General features: G+C 37.3%; 1 protein-coding gene across 5 annotated transcripts in view; it reads right to left on the reverse strand.

Moving 5' to 3' along the window:
- Nucleotides 1-7,326: 7,326 nt before the first annotated feature.
- The window catches only part of pparg (peroxisome proliferator-activated receptor gamma), a 36,760-nt gene continuing 21,551 nt past the window's right edge, over nucleotides 7,327-22,535 (reverse strand). For all 5 annotated transcript variants that reach the window (XM_065265948.1, XM_065265949.2, XM_065265946.2 and 2 more), the window contains exons 4-7: nucleotides 18,204-18,342; nucleotides 13,618-13,817; nucleotides 9,542-10,010; nucleotides 7,327-8,427 (exon numbers count right to left, since the gene is read on the reverse strand). In XM_065265948.1, the coding sequence (XP_065122020.1) occupies nucleotides 8,180-8,427; nucleotides 9,542-10,010; nucleotides 13,618-13,817; nucleotides 18,204-18,342 (1,056 nt within the window). In that variant the 3' untranslated portion in view covers nucleotides 7,327-8,179. The remainder of the gene's footprint in view (nucleotides 8,428-9,541; nucleotides 10,011-13,617; nucleotides 13,818-18,203; nucleotides 18,343-22,535) is intronic.

Here is a 22,535-nt window from a genome sequence, read left to right on the forward strand (position 1 = left end):
ATGTTTAAAAATCTTATATATCCATAACAATCGGATGTTACAAACCTATGCACACATTTCCGGAATTGTTTTTGTATTAAGGGTTGTTAGCCACTAGAGGGCAATGTTTCTCAATTAGTACATAAACATTATTAAATGTGCAAGTGCTCTTAAGGCATTTAGCACCGTGATAAAAAAAATCATTACAGAGGAGTAAGAAGTAGAAAAGCAATTTCTAAGAAAGTTCAAGTAAAAAAGTCCCTACACCCAATTTGTAAATGAATTGGTAAATTTTATTTTAAAGATGACTCGAAATCATATGAGACAGAAGTTTTTGTCATTCCAGTAACTTGCTGAATGTAAAGTATATTACAGTTTACATATAACAACAGATATAGTGGTTTGAAAAACTGATAATCTGTGTTCACACTTGACTTATGTCCATCCATCTATACCAAGCCTCATTGTAAAAATCCATACTTTAATACTTTAGAAAAAAAATATTGTAAATTATTAATTTCCCCCAATACAATAAATATTAATTAAACTATGTCAAAATAGATTTTAAAAGAAAAAAAATGAAATTCTGTCATCATTTCCTCACCATTACGTTGTTCAAAACCTACACGAGTTTTTTTATTCTATTGAACAAAAGAAAGATATTTTGATAAATGTTGGTAACTATGGTTGGTAACCACACAGCTGACGATACCCAATGACTTTCATAGTCGGAAAAAACATCAACTGTGTGCTTACCATCATTTATCAAAATCTCTTCTATTGTGTTGAGCAGAATACAGAAACTCATACAGGTTTAGATCAACATAAGGATGAGCAAATGATGACAGAATTTCATTTTTCACTGAACAATCACATTAAACAAGATTTAAGTAAGATTTTAGCGAATGACAATTCAGTGTTTCTCACAAAAAGTTTCATATGGCTTGACTCCCCTTTTTTGTGACACCTGCTACACCAGCTTAACCAGCTAAAACAAGACTGAGAGACCAGCTAAAACCATCCAACCAGCTAAGCTGGTTTCAGGTGGACTTTTCAGTTGGGCAGTGGTTCTCAAACTTTTTCAACATGCGGCCCCTCTTGTATAGGGTGCATCCCTACATACCCCCCCCCCCCCCGAAAGAAAATGTATAACATAAAACACTCCAAAACGTAAGTCCTTTAGGGTTAGCTAGGCATAGGGACGATGATGGGCTGTTTAAAGCAGGAATGGACCACTGCTTCAGTGATGTATTGAGGATCGGTCTACAGGTGCTGGTCATCACAGGTTTTTAAGACAGAGAGGTGAGACACCATTTTGGCAATTTGTAAGGTCATTGGGTTCATAAATATCAAGTTATCAAATGTCAATCGCTTGGTTATACTGTATACACACACACACACACACACATTTTTTTTTTTTTTTGTGGAATCAACTCAGATTTACAAGTCATGACAACTTACTAATATTTAACAATACATGAGTTGCTATAACTTAAAATTAGTTGAAATAAAAGGCAACTTCATTTTATAAGATATACCAACTCATCTCCAGTCAAGATATAAAAAAACAGTAAGTTTAAATGACTTGTTGATCTAAGTTGATTAAACAAAAAATGTAAGGCAGCAAATAATTTTTTACAGTGCACAATACCTTAAATGTATGAATGTTTTCACATAAAATTGCTACTTATTTATGCGTATGTGTACATACAGTATACAGTATGACACCATATGATACAGAATTATGTATGTATGTTTATGTCTATTTATGTTTTGCAAATAAAAAGCACTAAATAAATGGTTTACAAATGTGGTAAACATTCAGTACCCGTAACCGGTGTATACATAGATGACTGTACTGTAGATTTTATTGTATGTTGTATGTACAGTTAACACATGTGCATGTTTGTATGTGTGGGCTTAATCACTGACAGCAAAGCTTTACTTCCCCTCCTTTAGACGCTTGAGGGACTTTTCTTCAGGAATGAATGACAGGATTTGACGCTGTATCTCTCTAAACATGTATTTCTCAGGACTGCATGTGGGTGGAAAATAGACTCGTTGGAATGGTTAGATAATCTTACACAACGCCAAAACCTTGTTGATAGTTTACTCAACATGAAAACTTTTCATGATCTTTTGTTCGAAACCCCGGGTGCCGCTCCTGTAGGATGACACATGTCAAATGAACAATCATACATACATACAACACACATACAAACAAACACACACATACAAACAAACACAAAAACGGACTCAGATTTTAAACAGTGGACAAAATGTTGCCAAAAATGACCAAATTAAGCAACTTATTAACATAAAGTACAAGATACGGGCCAAAAATGCCGACATCTCCAAAATTAAAAATGGTTAAAAAATTCTAGTGGTTTGTTTATTTGTTTCTTTATTATTTGGTAGGCTATAATAAATAATGGTATATAAGTCAATCATGTTAGTACAAACGTAGACTTGAGTGGCATAATAAAGGTGTCATTAAAAAAATCCTCTAAAATAAATTCTAGCCAATAATTGTTTAATTATTTTAACGTTTTTTAAACTGACACACATAAGCAGACTTTTAAATCTATATTAGTGAGGATCTCGAATGCTTTCTACCAGATTTAAAGTTAATTATTGCAGATTTATGTACGTTCCTTAATATCATTAAAATGAAGTATAAATCTTTATATTTACATACAGGTTTGCTTCATAATGATGACATTTATGGAAAATGCTATAAATTATCTGTCATGATGATTAACTGTCAGTCCGACAAACTGAGTAAAATGTTTAATGTGTCATGCTTTAATTTCCCCATAAATATTACACAATGGTATTAAACGGAAAGTAAAAATAAGTTTTATAGTGATCATCATAACCTATAAGACATTTAGTGTTTAGAGGTCAATTGCTCCAGAATATTCTGACAGAAATATAAGCATAAGGGTATACATACAGTATAAACAAGGGTATGACTCTTATACACCCTTAGCCATATATAGTTATTTGACATTTGATGTTAATGAATAATCAAATGTTTCAAAGACGTGGAAATAATCTAAGTTAACTTATTAAAAAAAGTCATTATTAAACAGTTTTTTTCACAGTGGTTTACAACCATCTAACAATCCTAAAGTGTATTTTAAAGGTGCCGTAGAATGTAAAACTGTTTTTATCTAGGCAAAGATGAATAATAAGAGTTCTGTACATGGTAATGACATATTATGACCCTCAAACACGATTGTTTCCTCCTTCTTATGTAAACCTTGTGTATGCAAAGACTGCAGGAAAACAGACCAATCAAAATTACACCAACTGTGACATTACAGTCGAGATGTACACCCCCAAGATTTAATTACACTTTAAATTAAGTACAATGTTGTTTCAATGCTAAAAACAACATTGTGACTGTTGAGTTAGCGCTATATGCTAGTCAATGCTAACATTTAGGCTAAAGTTCTACTCTTGGCGTTACAGTTTTGCAGGCCCATACTGAAAAATAAGGTAATAATAGACCATTTAATTCTGAAGGCAAATCCTAGGGTTGTAAATGATCATGTAACACCATCTCTGGATAATTTTTGCACTTAAAGGCTCTCTAAGCTAATCTGTGTGACGTCACTACTGTTGATGTTCGAAGTGTTGTCAAACAAAACGGAGCGTAGCTAACTCCTCCCCTTTCCTTCCGTGCTTTCTGGAAAGAGTCATGAATGCACCCAACCCCCACTCCCAAATCCTGCTTGTCGTTTATTGGCTGGAACACGTTTGTTATGTTTCGTGGTTGTAGGCTGCGCCACTTTGGTTTTGTTTCAGTTTGCGGAGCCTGGGCTGTCTACAGAGACCACGTTTTTTACAGTGTGTTCTAGGGCTGGGCAGTATGACGGTATATTCCGTTACCACGGAATAAAATGTCAGACGTAACAGATTTTTCTATTCCGTCCTTTCCACGGTTATGCAAATTTGAAAACCACGCCCACCGGGGGGGGGACAATCCAACCTTCTCCATTGACTTTGTATTGCAAGAGGCTGCCTTCTTGTCATTTCTGGCTTATAACAAAAACAGATAATACCTAAAAGCTGCTGTGTGACAATATGTACATCTAACAAGCCAAAGAACCCAGAAATAAGTTTTTATAAGCTGTCGAGCCGTAAAACCCAGCCTTTAAGGAAAAAAAAGTGGATCGCCGACTACGGTTCCCCCTAGTGGACGCAGTTCTACTAGTAGGAGTACTATGAAAAGTTGCCTGTTTCCACTTATGTGTCTTTAAACGCTCGTTTTTTGGGGTTGACGGCTTATAAAAACTTATTTACAGATTAAACTTAAAAACAGAATAATACTTAAAAGCTGCTGTGTGACAAGGTGTACAGCTAAGAAGCCAAAAAATCCAGAAATAAGTTTTTTTTAAGCTGTCGACCTCAAAAAACGAGCGTTTAAAGAAACAAAAGTGGAAACAGGCAACTTTTCATATTACTCATATTAGTAGAACTGCGCCCACTAGGGGAAATGTAGTCGGCGATCCACTTTTTTCTCCTTAAAGGCTGGGTTTTACGGCTCGACAGCTTATAAAAACTTATTTCTGGGTTCTTTGGCTTGTTAGCTGTACATATTGTCACACAGCAGCTTTTAGGCATTATTTAGTTTTTTATTATAAGCCAGAAATGACACGGAGGCAGCCTCTCGCAATACAAAGTCAATGGAGACAGTTGGATTGTTTTCCCCCCGGTGGGCGTGGTTTTCAGGTTATGACGCGCTGCGCTCTGTCTCTATGCAAATAAGTGTGCGTTGCTAACTATGCCCTCCCGCATGTTAGACTTAGTGTGACGGAGAAGCATGTAAAATAATTCACTCATAAAAATTTACAAGTTTTTGTGTAATTTTTATAATAAGTGCCAGTGAATCCACCGCGGGTCTTGCAGCGAGACTCTCACTCGCTCTCTCTCTCTCTCTCTGTGCGCATGCAACAGCCGGCTGGTCTTTCGCGTGCAGAGGTCTCTCTAGGCACGTGCAAGGAGCTGCGACGCCAAATTCTTCATGCACATAATGCTAATAGTTGTAAAGTTTTCTGAATTTTAAGTAAGCTAAGACAAAACTCGCGTTTATATCAGTGACACGTACGCTGCTGGAGCGATGTAGTTTGATGCACCATTTGCTTATACAAACATATTTGATGGAAAGAACGAGAAAGAGACGCAAATGTTAAAGGAACAGTATCTAAGAAATTTATATCAATTAATCATAAAATGGCCCTGATATGTCACTAGACATTAAGAAATCATTTTCATTTCAAATACTAATATCACTGACAACACTGGTCTGGCCAGGATATTGTCATTTGAAAAGTGGACTTGCAGCCCTCAAATGATGTTTATGTTGTCATTTTGTGTGTTGGCCACCAGTTGTGTGATTGCAGTACCAGTTTTGGCCCAATCCTGCATACTGTTCCTTTAAGGTCTAATAGAAAGTAAAGGCCGTCAAGACCTTAAAACAGACTTCATGATCATCACATCATAGCACCTGTTATATTTATAATATCTAGAGCTTCATCTCTCATATAGGCTAAAGGTATTCATCCTGTCTGTAGGTTTTTGCATATATTTATGCCTGTTCATTTTACATATTGCCTATTTTTAATGTTATGTATGCATAAACAATTATAAACAAGATTCTGTCTTATGAAGACTTAATCTGTTGTTATCTTCTGGGCATTTTCACTTTAACATTTTTAACTTTAAAATGCTCATAATTTAAAACTGTGGTGAGCATTTATTTAAAAGCTATAGTGACTGGCAAATATCTGTACATTTTTATAATAAAAAAAAAACAATATAAACGGAAAAATATTTATACCTTGAAATATAGCGTTCCGTGAAATAAAATGACTCATTCCGTAAAATAGATTTTTGGTCATTCCTCCCACCCCTAGTGTGTTCAGGGGACAGGCAGATAGTGAGGAGATAGTAAGGCAACTTTTATGGCCTGAAACGCGTGAATTCGGTTAGAGCACCTTTAATAAAGCCACATATCTTCTATGTAGATATCAGAGAACAATTTAACAGATTATATCAATGCATTCTTTGGCACTTTTAAAGGTAAGTTTGTCGACCACAGAAGATTAAATTGGCGCTTAAGCAGCTCCGAGTGACAGGACATTTTGGGGATGGCTTGCTTTCAACTTCTGCAGTGTCAAAACCCATCCGGGTGGATAAAAATGTAGTATTGCACTGTAAAAAACATTTAAACCAGTCCATATTGCTCGTTCAGCGCTTTTGTTTCGCCTTTAGCAGGTGAGTTTCATCAGGCATCAACGTTGCACACTCCTAAAATTCCTCTGTTCCCATATTAAAACACACTGAACAGATTCACACTGCTGGCTTTAATACTTCACAAACACACTCCACTTGCTTCCCAAATTGCTCTTTGGCTGCATTCCTCCAAAGATTTTTAAAGCAGGAAAATGTATTTTCTGAAATGACTTGGCTTTGTCCATAAAGCGTCTTGGCAGGGTAAAGTCTCGGGGGAATTGATAGTAACAAAGTAAGGATATGCTGACACGACACAAAAACACATTTAATCATCCTCATCAGAACAGAACAGGGCTGTGCTTAAGCGTTACAAGGGCCGATCCACTTGAAACTGTCCATTCCCATCCTTGTCTCAGGAGAATATGAGTTTATGAAATGAAGTGAAAGTATGAAACCGTTTCCCATAATAATAATAATGGTATCAAAATAAGTAGCGCAAGAGTTATATGAGAACTCAGAATTAAAGCAACATAGATGTTTAGTTTGCGATTAAAGAGCGAAACCCGACTGTACAGTTTTTTAAAAACTCACCCACCGGTTTTGTTCAGAAGATTGTGAAAGAGATTATAGAGACATCTTTCAGAAGTACAAATACACCAAAAATGGATGACCTTTCTAAAAGAAAAAAAGAAAATTGGTAAAATCCTTCTGTGTATCATTTTAAAAAAAATGATTAAACTATTTTCATTCAAGTTCTTCGTGCTGCTTTGCGGCACTTTCAAAACACGTTATATCAAAGGGAAGAAATGTTCCTGTCTAGCAGCTGGAAATGACATTTTGTCAGGGGAGATATGCATCTACACCGGGGTGCAGTGAAGTTCACGTTTTGCAATCACAACAGGGTGTGTTCAGAGACACACTATAAAAAAGGATGATGTAATTGTTGCAAAGTAGCTTTGCGTGTTACGGGACCGCACGCAACCTGACCGGTGAAAACTTCAATAGGAAGACATCGCCAGACATGTGGTGTAGGTGTCCATGACGTGATCATCTGAGCAGATAGCATGTTAGCATTACACATGCAAATACACATTGCACAATTAATCCAGAGAAATGAAAATATTTATTTACATATTCAAATACAATTGACATTTAAAATGCATGAAAGATGCTCCCGTTTTTATATTTACATACATTTTGGGAATTAATCAATCAATCAACGTTCTGGAATGATCTGAAAAAAATAAGTTTTACTTCCTGACAAAAAAAAAGAAAGTGAATAAAAGTATCCCTCACGATGTCTACATAAAACATGTCCAAACATAAATGTGAAAGACGAACGTGTTAAGGTTCCTCTTTTGAGGCGAAAAGCTAATTTAAGAAAGATCTGAGAAAGTGTTTCATTTGCTTGTCAAAGCAAAAAAAAAAAATCTAAACTAAACAAGCGTGAACCTGTGGCAAATATCAGTGGTTAATAAAGCTGCGTGTGTATTCCTCTCATACAGGCTCTTTGGTACAGTACATTTAGTAGCTGGTGCATGTGCATGAGTTTCGTAACTTGTTGCGGACATATATGTGGCCCTCATAAAGATTTTTTGTAAATTATCTATTTTACAATCACCAAAAATTAACAATTGTATTTAAAATATGCTATCTTTCTTTATTAAAAAAAGGAGTGTCACTTTTATGTCCATGGCTTTATCTGTAAGGACCACGAAATTCATGTTTTGTACAACATATTCACACTGGTCCTGTCTTTATTTGAGTCCTTGCAATGGGCACCAAACGACACTCTTTTGTCTCCAAGGCCAGAAACGAATCACAAAGCGTTAACTGACAAACAACTAACGCTCTGGTCTAGTTTCTCTGTCAACAAAGGTTTCAGACAGTGCAAAAACATCACCCGTACTTCAGAGTGATAAACCAAAACTTAAAATCGATATCAACAGGTCACGCATTAGTACAAGTCCCTTATAATCTCCTGCAGAAGAGGATGTAAGCACCAGTCGACCTCCGTGTCTTTCATCAGCTGGATCAACTGAACGTGGTTGGCCACGAGCTGCCGTAGATCAGTCATCTTCTGCAAAACTTTGGCGAAGAGCTGAAGAGAGTCAGGATGGTTGGTCTTCAGCTGAAGCTCCAGAGAATGTAAAACGGTCTCCTGAAGATCTTCAATGGGCTTGACGTTCAAAAGCCCGGGTCGATCTGGCAGAGACAAACAAGATTGGATCAAAATCTTTTTTATTCATACAAAAACTAAATTGGTTACTAACAGATAACAAGCAATTTTTTTTCAGCTTTATTTGTTTTTCTTGCCTCAGTGTGTCGAATGCAAAAATCTCAAAACAAAATTTCCCCATGATCTAAAAATTCTATTTTGGATTGACTGGATTGATATGATTCACTTCATTGTGACATTATTTTTATTTTAAGTAATATTACTGTAATGTAAAACAAAACAATTTTTATCAATTTAAATAACAGATACAAATTGTTATGCAATCATATTTTCAACAATGCAAAAAATCCTGATGGTCCTAAAAATAAAGTCTTCAGTTTCTTTCACTATTTTTTTTTCACATTTTGCCTTTTTTGTTCCTGTAAGTTTGTTTTTCTTAAGGTTCATTTTCACTATGCTTTTTCATTATATGTCTTAATCATCAAAGTTCAAGGCTGAGATTTTGTTAAATGACCACGAATTACCAATAAAACTGTGTGATAACTGCACCGCTGCTTACCAACTCGTGCGGTGACAATCATAATGATAATCTCAGATCAATGTTCACAATGAGCCAAATATAAACCTGCCAGTACTGGTTTAATTGTATGACACAACCGATCACATGAGTCTGCTTAAGCTCGGTGCCCACGATAAGTGAGTCACTGACATTGCGGTTGGATTTGCAGTAAAAATGCAACTAAGACTGATATTAAAATTGACTGCATAAGCAAAGGAGCTTTCACCATTCAGGTGGCATTGCTATAACACAAATAAATATTTATGCATTTGGCAAACGCTTTTATCCAAAGACACTTACAGTGCATTACAAGGTACACAGTATAGGTTTTAACAGTATGTGTATGTGCAAACCCAATGCTCTACCACTGAGCTACTCTATATAACATATTTGCCCTTTTCTTTATTTCATTAATACTGTGCATTTACATACATTGTACACATTGTGTACATACACATGGGTTTAGTGTATAGCCTTTAAATCACTTTGGATAAAAGCATCTGCCAAATGCATAAATATTACACATACAAATGCAATGTATGTATGTTATATCTACATGCCTGACTTGTGTCAAGACTCACCTCCGCTCAAGATGATAACGGCAAGGAACAAGGCCATGTCACTGTCATCCAACTCCAGCATGTTGAATTTGACTGAGAACTCGAACTTGGGCTCCATCATTTCACAGAAGGGCTTGCGCAGACTCTTGACGAACTCCCGGGTCATGAAGATCTGCCCATAGGAGATGAGCGTGCCATCTTTGTTCATGAGGGGAGACATCATGATAATGATAACCTCGATAACTCCGTACTTTAGGAGCGTCACTTGATCGTTCAGGTCCAGGTTCACGAATCCCGGGATGCTCTTGGCGAATTCGGTGATTTCGCTGACGGCTTCGGCCGACCGCGATTGGCAGCTGTGGAAGAAACGAAGCTCCACCTCGTGCATGACACCCATCTCTGATCTCCTGTGGTCCTGCATTGGCATTTGCCGGCTGTTGATTATCTGCTCACCCTCCATCAGAGACTTCATGTCGTGAATAACAAAAGGCTGTTGACGAGATGAGAAGAGAAACCCAATGACATATATGCAAGCTTCTAGTGTTAAAATATACAAATTGTCCCCACTAAAATTGTTGTTACTGGTAATGAAATCATAGTAAATACACATGACAATGACCTTCCTAAGTCATCCTTTTGACAAAATAGGCTTCTAGACATCAAAGGGACACGCCACTTTTTTTGAAAATAAGCTAATTTTCCAGCTCCCCTAGCATTAAACATTTGATTCTTACCGTTTTGCGCTAGCACTTTTAGCATAGCTTAGCACAATCCAATTAATTTGATTAGACCATTAGCATCGCGCTCAAAAATAACCAAAGAGTTTTAATATTTTTCCTATTTAAAACTTGACTCTTCTGTAGTTACATCGTGTATTATGACAGACAGAAAATTAAAAGTTTTTAATTTTTCGTCCATCTTAGTACACAATGTAACTACGAAAGAGTCAAGTTTTAAACAGGAAAAATATCAAAACTCTTTAAGTTATTTTTTAACGCGATGCTAATGGTCTAATCAGATTCAATGGATTATGCTAAGCTATGCTAAAAGTGCTAGCGCCAGAGTGAATTCCTGAATTCCAAAACGGTAAAAATTAAATGTTTAACTCTAGGGGAGCTGGAAAATGAGCATTTTTCAAAAAAAGTGGAGTGTCCCTTTAAAGGCAAAATATGTAACATTTTTGCATTAACTCTTTTGCCCGCCAGCATTTTTCATGATTTTCACAAAAGTTTAATGCCTTCCAGAAAATGCTCCTTTTTAAATATATAAACATACAATATATGAATTAAAAGAACAGACCCTCTGCTTTCAAACAAAAAAATCTGTTTCATCCTACCTTCATGTGTTCTGTTTTTACCACCTCTCAAATATGTGTAGGTTTCATCAAAAACACCAAATTTTGAGCAAAAAGCTGAGATAATTCCATTTTTGTGAAGGACTTTTGATAGAGATCAGATGCAGAGCGATCTTTAAAACATACACAGACATACAGCTGTTTGCCCTAGGGCAATACTTCTGGGTTTTATAAGTTGCGATAATAGCGGTATTGCAGATTGACAAGATAACTCGTCAATGGCGGGGAAAGAGTTAAAGTATATTTAACAAATGCACTTGAATGTTTGAATTGAGAGAATTCCCAGTTTTTAAAAACGCTCTGTGTCGTTCATAGGTTTGCTTGCCAATTATGTTATGTCCAGGTAATGCTAGGTTTCCGCATTTGCTGCCATAGAAACCCTAAGTGAGTTGGACTTCTTGTGGCACAGCGCAGACTGATCGGCCTATGACTTCAAAGTACTGCAAAAAGTAGATGTTTGAATGTAAAAGTTCTGTATAAGGATTGCGAAAGTAGTAGTTTTAATGTCTAGCATGCTGCTTTGTTGTGCCTTCAATCAAGCCTCAGTGTGGGCTTACATTAATATATGATGGTTATAAAACTTTATACCATGGGGCTGTTGAATGCTTTATTCTGATTGGCTGAGAAATGTTCCACAGGTATGCATTCTTTTTTGATCAACCGGGCAAAAGTCTTAAAATAAGCACCAAAGCAATGTCTAGCAATGGCTGTCTTAACCGTATTAAGCTATGTTTATACTCGACGCGTCCGCATGGGTGACCCCATTTCGCGTGGCGGTGTGCACAGCATTTTTTGTAACTTTCCGCGCGGCTCCGCATCTGAAAATGACCGAACTCGAGGCGATTCTGTCCGAGCAGGCAAGCCTGTGACGTATCTCTTTGATCAATCCAAGCAAAACAATATATATTTATCTTACACTCTGTAAGTAAAGTATGGAAACTTTGCAGTTTAAAACACGAATTCTTTTACATGATTCAGAATGTTTTGCTTATATTTGTATTGAATGAACCACTAGACGAGGAATAAAATACAAACCTTAAGATATATGTACTGTTTGTTTAGTAAAAAATGTTAATGAAATGATAATGTTTAATAAAGACATATTTAAAAGATTGTTGTTTTATTCATGTTCTCATATTTATATATCAAACTCTGATGTTAAAAGCACCAGGGTTGTTCCAGAGGACGACTTCTTCTATCCTTTTCTTTATGTTTGTTTTTGACTTTATTGCTCGCGTCGCCCCCTGGTGGTTCAAAAAATAGTGCAACAGCGAGCGCGTCAACTTTAAAGCCTCGTCCGTTTGGTGAGACGCGTGCGCGATCCGTGGAGGCTTTCGTTGCGGACCAAAGCGCGAGTATAAACAAAGCTTTATAAGCAAAATAATTGACGCCGGTCATTTTTTGGCACTTTGCGCCACATTATCACCTTCGGTGTGCATTATTTTAGAATAATTCAACAGCCCGTTGTCCATTATTCCTTACTCATAACATCATCCATGATTTGTTAGATCGATTCCTATCGACATTAAAGGTAAAGACTACTTCTTGCAGCAAAATTACAAACTGTTCCTTTAAAATCTGTTGTTAGTTATGCTCAGTGATTATCTATCTATGTTGGAATGAGAAAATGTCTTTGTATTGTAGGCCACATTTAAAATATGCAGTTATAAATGTGGATCCAAGTGACGCACAAATGAAATGAGATTATTTAACATTATTACATATAAATACTCAAATCGTTTCTCAAGCACTCTGAATCATTTACAAAAGGCGAAGAAGTCTGTGGAGTTTAAAATGTTTGCTAATGTCCCTTTAGGGTCTCCATATCCCAGGTCTCCAGAATGTTCACTGAGAATGTCTTTTTCACCCCTGCCTCCAATGTCACCCAAACAAAATCCATATACGTGGTTTCCTATAACCATAATTCATCTCAATGTTTACTCTTGTTTTCGAAACAGAAAACGCGTTCTGCAAAAATATCAACCTTTGGGATTGCTGAGCTCTCGCAGGACTGCTCGGGCCTTGCATACAGTATGAAACAAATAAAACATGAATGAAGAATGATGAAATAAGAAGATTTATATCTATGGTTTCTATATTATTGCAGGATTTTCTTTCCTAAGCATGTGCCTGTATAAACATAGCCTCCCTCTGAAGAGAGCAGATGTTTGGTATCAGTGAGCTTGTATCATCGCCTGTGTTAGTCAAAACAAGCACCTAACAGCCTTGGTCATATCTCTTGTTACACGATGCCTTCGTTGCGTGGCAAATTTGTGGGGTGTGTGTGCTAATACAATTTTATTTTCACTCAAAATAAAATATTTTGCTAAAAAAATTGATGATTATTACATTTTTACTACATTTTAACTTTGACCTCTAAATAGGCCTTCAATAAGACTTTAATTCTAAGAAAGCTCTAAATAATCTACAAATACTATCCAAATTGTAATTTATGCCTTTACGACTTATTATCCCCAGCAATAAGGTAACTTACTAATCTCAAGATATGACGAAAGCGTACGGCAAGATTATCTGCGTGTAGATACGAATGATGGGTTAACGTTAGAAACCTGAATTTCTACCTCGGCCACGCTTCAATTGAAGAACACTGTTCCTTATGCTGTCTGTACAACAACAACTATGGATGATGAATTCATTCCTGCACCTGTAAATCATCTCTTTGAACCGATAAGCATTTCGCTCATGGAAAAATGCAAAAAAGACTGTTCAAAAGCAAACTTACGGCATTGTCGCTGGTCTTTCCTGAGAGTATAGCCCTGGCCTTGGCTTTGGTAAGAGGGAAGTACTTGAGATACGACTCATAGAGGTGCTTGGCCAGGGCCCTGAGATCAGCCGACTCCGGGTGCATATGATCCACGTCAGTGGAGAATTCCGCCAAAAGCTTTTCTTTCTCGGCTTGGGGCATCCGACCAAAACGAATGGCTGGGAAAAAAACAAACAAACAGACAGTTGAAAACCCCCAAATCCCAGATCCAACATGATTTCAGTCTTTACTAATATCTTTGGTCTGTTGGGATCTGTGTGGGAGTTGAAGGCAGGGAGTTTGTTTTCAGTCTTTCGGTATGTTAGCACAGGTCATTATGACCACTTACAACATTCTTTAATGTTTTTATTCTGACTGTAATTTAGAGTGTTCACACCTTAAGTTTGATTAAAAACCTAAACAGTGCTTTGTATGGCTTGTTTGGAGAGACGTTCGGTTGTATACGTTCATAAACTTTTTTTAACATTATCTGATTGTTGGCCGGCTCTCCTTTGGGGACTTGTAGACAAAACCACAACATTTGGACTTCTGTCACTTTGATGGGAAAGTTTAAAAATCCGAGACAACATCACTTGAACTACACGTGACAGCGATGACGCTGCATTCCAGGAGACTGCATGAAAATTAGCTGCACCTCCAGGAATCTTGACATGTCTGTTTTCAAGCTATTTATCAAGACGCTCCCTGATGTGTAAAGAATCGGAGAGCGTGTCTCCTACAAGAGTGAAGTAATACATTTTGATTCATTTACAATGCCTACCAGGCCACAAACCTGATGGTTTGGTAACTAACCAAGTGTTTAAAGTTTTTTGCAACATTAGAAAGTAGAGAGATGACAAGAAAGTGAAGAGGTGGGGTCAGATTTATGCCCATGTGTCCAACACAACCACACACTTCAAACATACAGTTTGAAGTCATAAAACACAGGCATTATGCTTTTTAATCACTACATTTCTTCGACCACCGGATCAACATCACCAGTTTTGGGGCAGTTGCTACTCTCATTTTTAGATGTTTGTGTGTAAGCCCTGACCAGCTATGACATTTAAAAGAAACCATTTCTAAACTAGAACCCACTGCTGTTTGTCGCGTGTCACCATCGCGGCTTAAGGCAGAAAGTGATCGATGGGCATTTCATACACGGTACGTGGCAGAACTGCCACACGGCTGCCGCTTTTCTCTACATCTGCCGCAAAAAGCCATGCCTGCGGTAACAGCAATATGTTTGGGTGCACGAGGACCGCGTAAGGTCCGTCCACGCTTCGCCTACGAAACTGCTTTCCACGTCTCCTATTTAAACTAGACACACGGGACTGCTATGTACCGCTTGAAAAGGATATATTTAAGAGTTTAATAAGAAATCATCATTTGGGTCAGATTGGAAAGCATTGTTCGACACTCCTGGTTTAAATAAGCCAGGACTAAGTCTAAGTTACATTAGGACATTTATATGTAAGTAGTTTTTAAAATCATACTACAATACAAAAAAACAACACTGGTGTGCATCTTGAGACAAAACAATGTCACTGATATATGTTAAGATTTGTCAGTGCAAGATGTTTTTTTAGTTAAGGCAGCTCAAACATGCATTTTAGTCTGGGACTAAGATAAGACCTGTCCTGGAAACCACCCTTGAGACTTTAAAAAGACTGAAATATTGCAGTGTCTTCTGATAAAACTTGGGTTTTTGTTTTAGGCGAGTAAAGGTGACGAAACATTCCGAACCCACGCTGCTTTTAAACCTGTATGTCATTACAGTAGTTATCTAATATTTGTAATGGTAGAATGTGAGCGGTTTCTTGCCTGTATCTGCCTCGACTTGCAGCAAAACAGTTTTGATTGATTTGACGTGCGCATTACTATTACACCTTTTGTAAACCAGCACATGCCAAACTACCTTCCTTCTCCTGTAAGGTTTGGCCTCAGGCCAGATCGAGTGACACAGCATGTTTGTGGCAGCCGCTCCACGCTTTCATGAATCATTGATAAAAGAGACAGGCAGCCAAATCCCAGCCAGATTTTATCCAATCACTACGGGTGTGCGTGTGTGAAAACAGAGAAAGAGAGAAAGAGAGAGAGAGAAAGAGAGGGAAAACAGAGCAAGCCAATCGGTAGTCGAGGAACTGATAATGTTAAACTTGATTGACCCTGAGGGTAACACCTGCAATAGTCTCAGGAACGCTTTTAAACACAGAGAAGTTCAAGAGTCTTACAGGTTGATCGTTTAAAGTGCACCTATTTCATCGCTAAAAAGCAATGTTATTTTGTGTACTTGGTACAATGTGTTTACATGGTTTATGGTTAAAAAACACATTATTTTCCACATGCAGTACATTTTGGTAGCTCCAGATATCCTGCCTTCCTCAAACGCTTTGATTTTGTACAAACCTCATCGATTTAATAAGTGCTGTGTCCCTGATTGGCCAGCAAATCTATACGTTGCGATTGGCCTGAATACCTCTGATGTCAGCCGGAAAGGTGACGCTCCTTACCATGTTTGAAAGATTCGGTTGCTAACAGGAGTTAACTTACAGGTTGTAAGTCTAAGCGGGAGGAATTATGATAATGTCAGTCTTGTCTACATTACCAATCCCAGGAAGTAAACTGTTGCCTACAATCCGTGTGTTTGTTGTAGTCCAAGAAAAGAGATTTGCGTCATTGTTTACTTTGGGGTTTGTACCTTTTGCATATCATTAACATGCACCAATACATTCTTACACACCAAAGGAAATGTAAAATCGTGAATCGGACCAAAGTTGCTCTTTAAGCCAGAAAAAGATAAAAAAAAATGAATAAACAAAATGGAAAAATATAAAATGCATAATTTGAAGCAAAATATATACATTAATATACTAGATGGGCTGGTAAGGGATTAAGATTTTTAATCTGATTAATTATATGATGTGCCGATTAATTAATCGAATTAATCGCATTTAATCACACAAACATAGTGGCATGCATATGAAAAAATCCAAATAAATAAAATAAACAGTGCTTTTCATGTTTTCAGTTTGGTCTGTAGTTTTTAGGTACTGTACAGAAATTGAATTAAGTTATCAAATATGAAATAATACTGCATAACTGTAGTCTTTCCTGTATAAATTAAACATGATTAATGATTCTTACCTTACAAAAGTTAATCGGTCAAGACAAATAATTGTTTAAATTTTTTCTTTATTTTCATTGTTTGATTAACAAGCAGTTTTATACTGTCACTTTAAGAGTGCACGGACGAATACAATATCTGCATGTGATATTTATTTCTACATTGCTTATATTCACTTAAAGTCTGTTTACAAGAATAATGACATTATTTTAAGATAATTTACTATAAATATTTCTGTTCAAACCAAACGCAAAAACTCAGGTAGCTGTCTTTACTGTTTGCGTGTTGTCTGAAGCCTTGAGATGCGGTCTGGGGTCGTGCTTTAGATGTGCGCACATACAAAACTTCTTAAACAGCGTGTGAGAACTGCATTGAGATGGGTTATGCTTCTTCTTGTGCTTAAATATTTAAACTGGCAAGGCCTGAAAGCATTTAAAATGATAAACTTTTGTGACGATGCAGCACTGGCATGATCACGTGCGTTAAAAGCATTTAAAAAATACATTTTCCCCATGATCAATTCATCTAATTAAAGCATTACATTAAAAGCCATATATAGAAACGATTAACCACAACCAATTTTTCCCAACGTTTAAAAACTTAAGCAATTAAGGAAATATATCACAAATTCTAGGAAATATAAAGATGGGCTGGGTGTATTTTTCCATTCTCTTTTCTCTTACTGGTCATTGAATAACTTTATTAGTTTGTAACATTCTGCATTATTCTTCCCTGTAGTCAGTGGTAGACACATTCCTAGATGTTACACATTTGACAGACGCACGTTCGGTTCCTTCTTGATGCTTTTTCTAAAAGCAATTCAGTGAAGTCAAAAAATAAGCTCCAACCAAATGTGACACTTTACTGATATACATCTACTAAAAAAGTTTCGATTTGAAAGCGAATGTTCGTTTAAATAACTCAAGTGAAGGACAGAAAGACGGAAAGTTGACAGACAGATAGAAAAATAGACAGATTGAAAGGTTTCTGTATTATGTCATACGTTGTTATCTTTTTTTATAGCTTGTAGATTATAACTATGACTTTTAATGAAGTTTGCATCTCTCAGCTGGTGCAGATGCTAATTAACTGTGGTGTTCCACACAGAGGTGCTTAAACCAAAACTCGTGCGGTTGCAGGGTTGCAAGTTAGGCGTCACACTGTGAGGGAAGTTGCCTTTAAGCCCCAAAGCAACGCACACACAGGCGCATACAAACGCGCACACTCAAACACACCAGATGTGTGCACGTTCTGACAGAAATGCCACATATGTTGCAGCAGGAGACCACACAAAGGAAACAACAAGGCACACGAGGCCAAGCGCAGTTGCCTGAAGAGGCGTAGCGTTAAGAGTCTACATCGAGTGGTTCAAACAGAAAGCACTTCTCTGAAACAACAGGGCCTTTCTCATGAGTGATGGTTCACAGTGGCACCTCACCGTTGTGTGACATGCCGACCATTAGGCACTTCTGGAACCTGCAGTACTGGCATTTGTTGCGACTCTTCTTGTGGATTCGGCAGTGCAGGTCGCAGTGGTCGTAGATCAGTTTCAACCGTATGGTTCGACGGAAGAATCCCTGCCAAACAAAAAGGAATGCTGTTAGGAAGGAAGGGGAATAGGCTTTCCTGATGCCTTGTTAGTACTCTTATCTATTCAACTCATTGTCAAGAATCACAATACCAGCGGCGTCCTGAGATCAGAGAAGTTCTCCATCCCAATGACAGAAAACTATCAGAACGCCGCTGTTTTAAGTGATATCCTACCTGTAGTACAATAAACTTCTATATTAGAGTAATATGTATTTGGTTATGTATTGCGGTTTATTTAGAGTGAATAAACCCCAATACATACCTGTAAGGTTATGTGACAAACATGGACATGGACCTGTTAGAAATTAAGTGCTGCAGGGATGACGTATTTTTGTAGGCCAACCCAGAAGTTAGCTGGACACTGCTTCTCTCGATAAAAAGCCCATTAATTTTTCCCAAAAAATAAGCTCTGTGTTTAAGAAAAGTTAAAGACACTTACACGTCCAACAAGATAATCTTTGCAGATGAAGTGTAAACATGTTTAATAGAAATTTAAAAGGTAAATTTTGACTTCAAAAATCATAAAAGTTGTGTTCATCATTGAAAACGAACTTTTCAACGTATCATACACTTTTGTAAAACACAGATCATTATTTTTTGAGATAATCCAAAAGGGAAAAATGAATGTTTCCCGCCAACTTCCGGGTTGGCCTACAAAAATGTGTAATCTTTGCGCCACTTTCTGTGTAAGTAAGACTTTTAATAGTAAAACTGTCAAAAAATTGGCTGGTTTTAGTCCAGGGTAGGGTTGCATCAGTCATTCGTAAATTCTTACTTAAACAAGGACGTAAAGTCCAAACTAGAGCCTTAGTAACTACTAGGTAGTTTATAACTAACTCTTTACTTTAGCAGTTAGGTCATAAGCTCTCTGTAAAGTAATGCGTTGTTGTATATAATGACGTCTATTTTTCTAAACCCAATCACAAGCCTTCTAATAGGTTAACAGGAAATAGTCTGAACAGCACGTAATTTCAAACTCATTTTGACTGGCCTAAACTGAAAGTTAAAAAAGATGTTAAACCATATGTTATCGAACTCAAAACATTACATTTTTTATTGAAAATATCTATCCCACACATGAAGGAGAAAATAAACAGTAAGAAAACTAAAATCTTATTTTAATTGATGGATACACAGAAAACAAAACAGTTCTTGAAAACTCGTTGACAAACTTGCGGCTCTTCATAATCAATTACGAGCTCATCGATGTGATCTAATATGGCTGACATTTTATTCCGAGTGTTAGTCATGGACCGAGGCTTCCATAAATATTTAGTTACAATGTATTGTAACGTTTAAAGTAAGTTTAATGGCAACGCAAAAACATTTAGTAGTGCGTAACTTAGTGCCCATTTACGTTGAAAATAAGCTGCTTCTAACTTACACACAGCTGGTGCAACCGGCCCCAGTTGGTCATCAAAAGTGCACAAAACAACATAACAAATTTGGTAGTCACTGATTTGGGTCGTGATTCTGAATCATTTGGACAGTTAATACATTCAGCGAATCACCTAAAGCTGTTTCTCATTCAGTAAAACAGTAACAGGATGAATGAAGTGAAACATTTCTAAACAAAATCTGCAAGTGCATGCTATCATTTGCAGCGACAAAGGTGTTCATTTTAACACTTGCACCTGTTAACCACATATCTCTGCAGTCTTTTTAAACCAATATCAAAGTGTACCAGTATCAAACATTAACTGTAAAACTAAAGTACTGTGACATTCATATGGTCTGCACACGTTATTATCATTTTTCCTTAAATTACCATCTAAATACACAAGCTTGTCCTGCAAACAGCTTAAACAAATTATTGTTACATTTTAAAATATGGGGGTTGTAAAAACCGACAGTGTCATATTGTGTGTGAGGTTATTAATTGACGTGTGACAGTCACCACCAATCAAAATGCGGGTTTGTTTATACATAACATGTGAACTCTGAACATGGTCCCTTACCTAAAATTCTTACCAAGATAACCTTTTTTAAGTTTAGTTGCTAAATTACAAAATGCTCCTGTGTGTCGTATTTCAGGTAAGTGACAAACGACACATATGGTCGTATGAGTTGGAGGATATGTTGATATTGCAACATAAGGTGTCACTTTTAAAGTGGTCCCAGATAGGGTTTAGGCCAAGCCAGGACTAGGGGGCTCATTATACTTCTTTGTCGTTGTTTGCGTCAACTTGCAATTAAACATGCGGACCCCTAGTAGGCAGTATTCACACGTGTAACCCACCCTAGCAGAGCAACAGAAAAAGCAACTTATGTCACATTTCAGCTTGGCCTATCTTTGTTTTCTCTGTCGTAAGAGAAAAATCCGTATGAGGAAATGTGACGCAGATCGTTTTGACCTGACGGTAGGGGTCCTAGCAGACCAAGTACGTAGTACCCGATATTGTTTTAGTACCACCTCGGTCGGGGTTCCAAGTGACCCGAGCTGATACCAAAATGTGATGCGAAAACACTGTAGATCACTGATTGGTCGAAAAGAATTGTCAACTACCAACATCATCGCTATAAGGTAAAAGATTAGCTTTACCTTCATGCTAGTTTGCACTGTCTCAAGCTACAAGTAACATGTTGTCATTTGTCCTTTTCTATAAGTTCCCAAACTCCCTTTTAGCGATGAAAAACATCCACAGGTTTTGAATCAGGAACATCATAACAGTTTTTTTCCAGACTTGCAGTTTGTGGGGGCACATTCGCGATGCTGACGTTCACATATATGCTTAAATGCAACTTAAATTAGGCGTATCGAGTGATGCCACAGGTGTTTGAACAGAAACTGTCATGTGTGATAAACGCGATGTGCAAACATCTATTTGTGGTGGTCAATTTTAATTTTGTGGCGGACTGAGAAATAAATAAATGTATGGGAATGTACAACGACGTTCTCACTTTTATGTACTGTAGGTATGATGACAAAACCACAAAGCTCAAAATTAATCACATGACTAGACAGAGCAGACATTCCCATTTACAAAGATTCCTGGATAGTAAAAATCCGTTAAGGAATTAGAAAGTTAATAATATTTTTAATATTAGAAATCAGAGGAAAAAGTTATATGGATGTCTATGGAAGGTGTGTGACCGAAAATGCTGCTTATTCACATTTTTTTGCTTGTAACTTTCTCAAATTTTCAAAGAGTTGCAGTGAACTAAAAACACCTCCGGATTGAAAGCTCAAAATATTAAACGCTCCCGGCAGAAACAGATTTTATGCCTAATACTAAGTACCCACCAAACATGTAGCATCGCGTTGCTCGCTCTAGATTTCTTGCAGGATTTAACTTCATGTCATGCAAATTTTTGCTCCAGTTGACTATTTTCGACTTGGACATCATTCGCATCGCCCCACGCGAGGATGCGTCTGATCGCATCTTTGCATTGACTTTGTATGTAATCTACTCACGCAAATCGTTGAACTCGCATCTGGTTTGAACCCACAGTAATACCAAGTACACACCAAATGTGTAACATGACGTTGCTCGCTCTAGAGTACTCGCGGGATTTATCTTTGTGTCATGAGAATTTTTCGCTTGAGTTGACTATTTTCAACTTGGGCGAAGACGTGTTTGAGGCCGAATAGTGCATGTTTTCGCGGCAAGCGCGCCGCCCATATCGCGTCATTTGCATCGGCCCATGCAAGGATGCATCTGATCGCGTTTTTGCATTAACTTTGTATGTAATCTACTTAATAAATCGTTGAACTTACATCTGGTGTGAACCCACAGTAAGAATTTTGACGTGCGTGCCCGCGATGTCAGCATTGCTATTGTATGATGTCACAGCAGTAGGCAGCGCAAATATAACGACACGCCTATAATCCCTCCCACTCTGGAGTGTTACTAAACTCGATGGAAGAGCTAACCAAGCAAAAGTTAGGTGAGCTGACCCAACCTAACCCAAATCAAACTGGGGGGTGCTATGCAATGGAAAAGTGCCATTAAGTAGTTACCATACAAAATATTTTTTGTGTGTATTTTGAGACAAAACAACAGCACTCATATATTAAGATATGTCAGTGCTCAACCACAACTCAACCATGCATTTAAGTCTGGGAAACTGCCCCTTATAGTTATGATACAAAATTCAAATATAGCTCAGATAGTAGCTAAACTTTTTTCCTGCCATTGACGAGTTATCAATTAAGAGAAACCGCTTCCCTGCCAATGAC

The sequence above is a fragment of the Paramisgurnus dabryanus genome, chromosome 14 (assembly GCF_030506205.2).
Source record: "Paramisgurnus dabryanus chromosome 14, PD_genome_1.1, whole genome shotgun sequence".
Classification (NCBI taxonomy): domain Eukaryota; kingdom Metazoa; phylum Chordata; class Actinopteri; order Cypriniformes; family Cobitidae; genus Paramisgurnus; species Paramisgurnus dabryanus.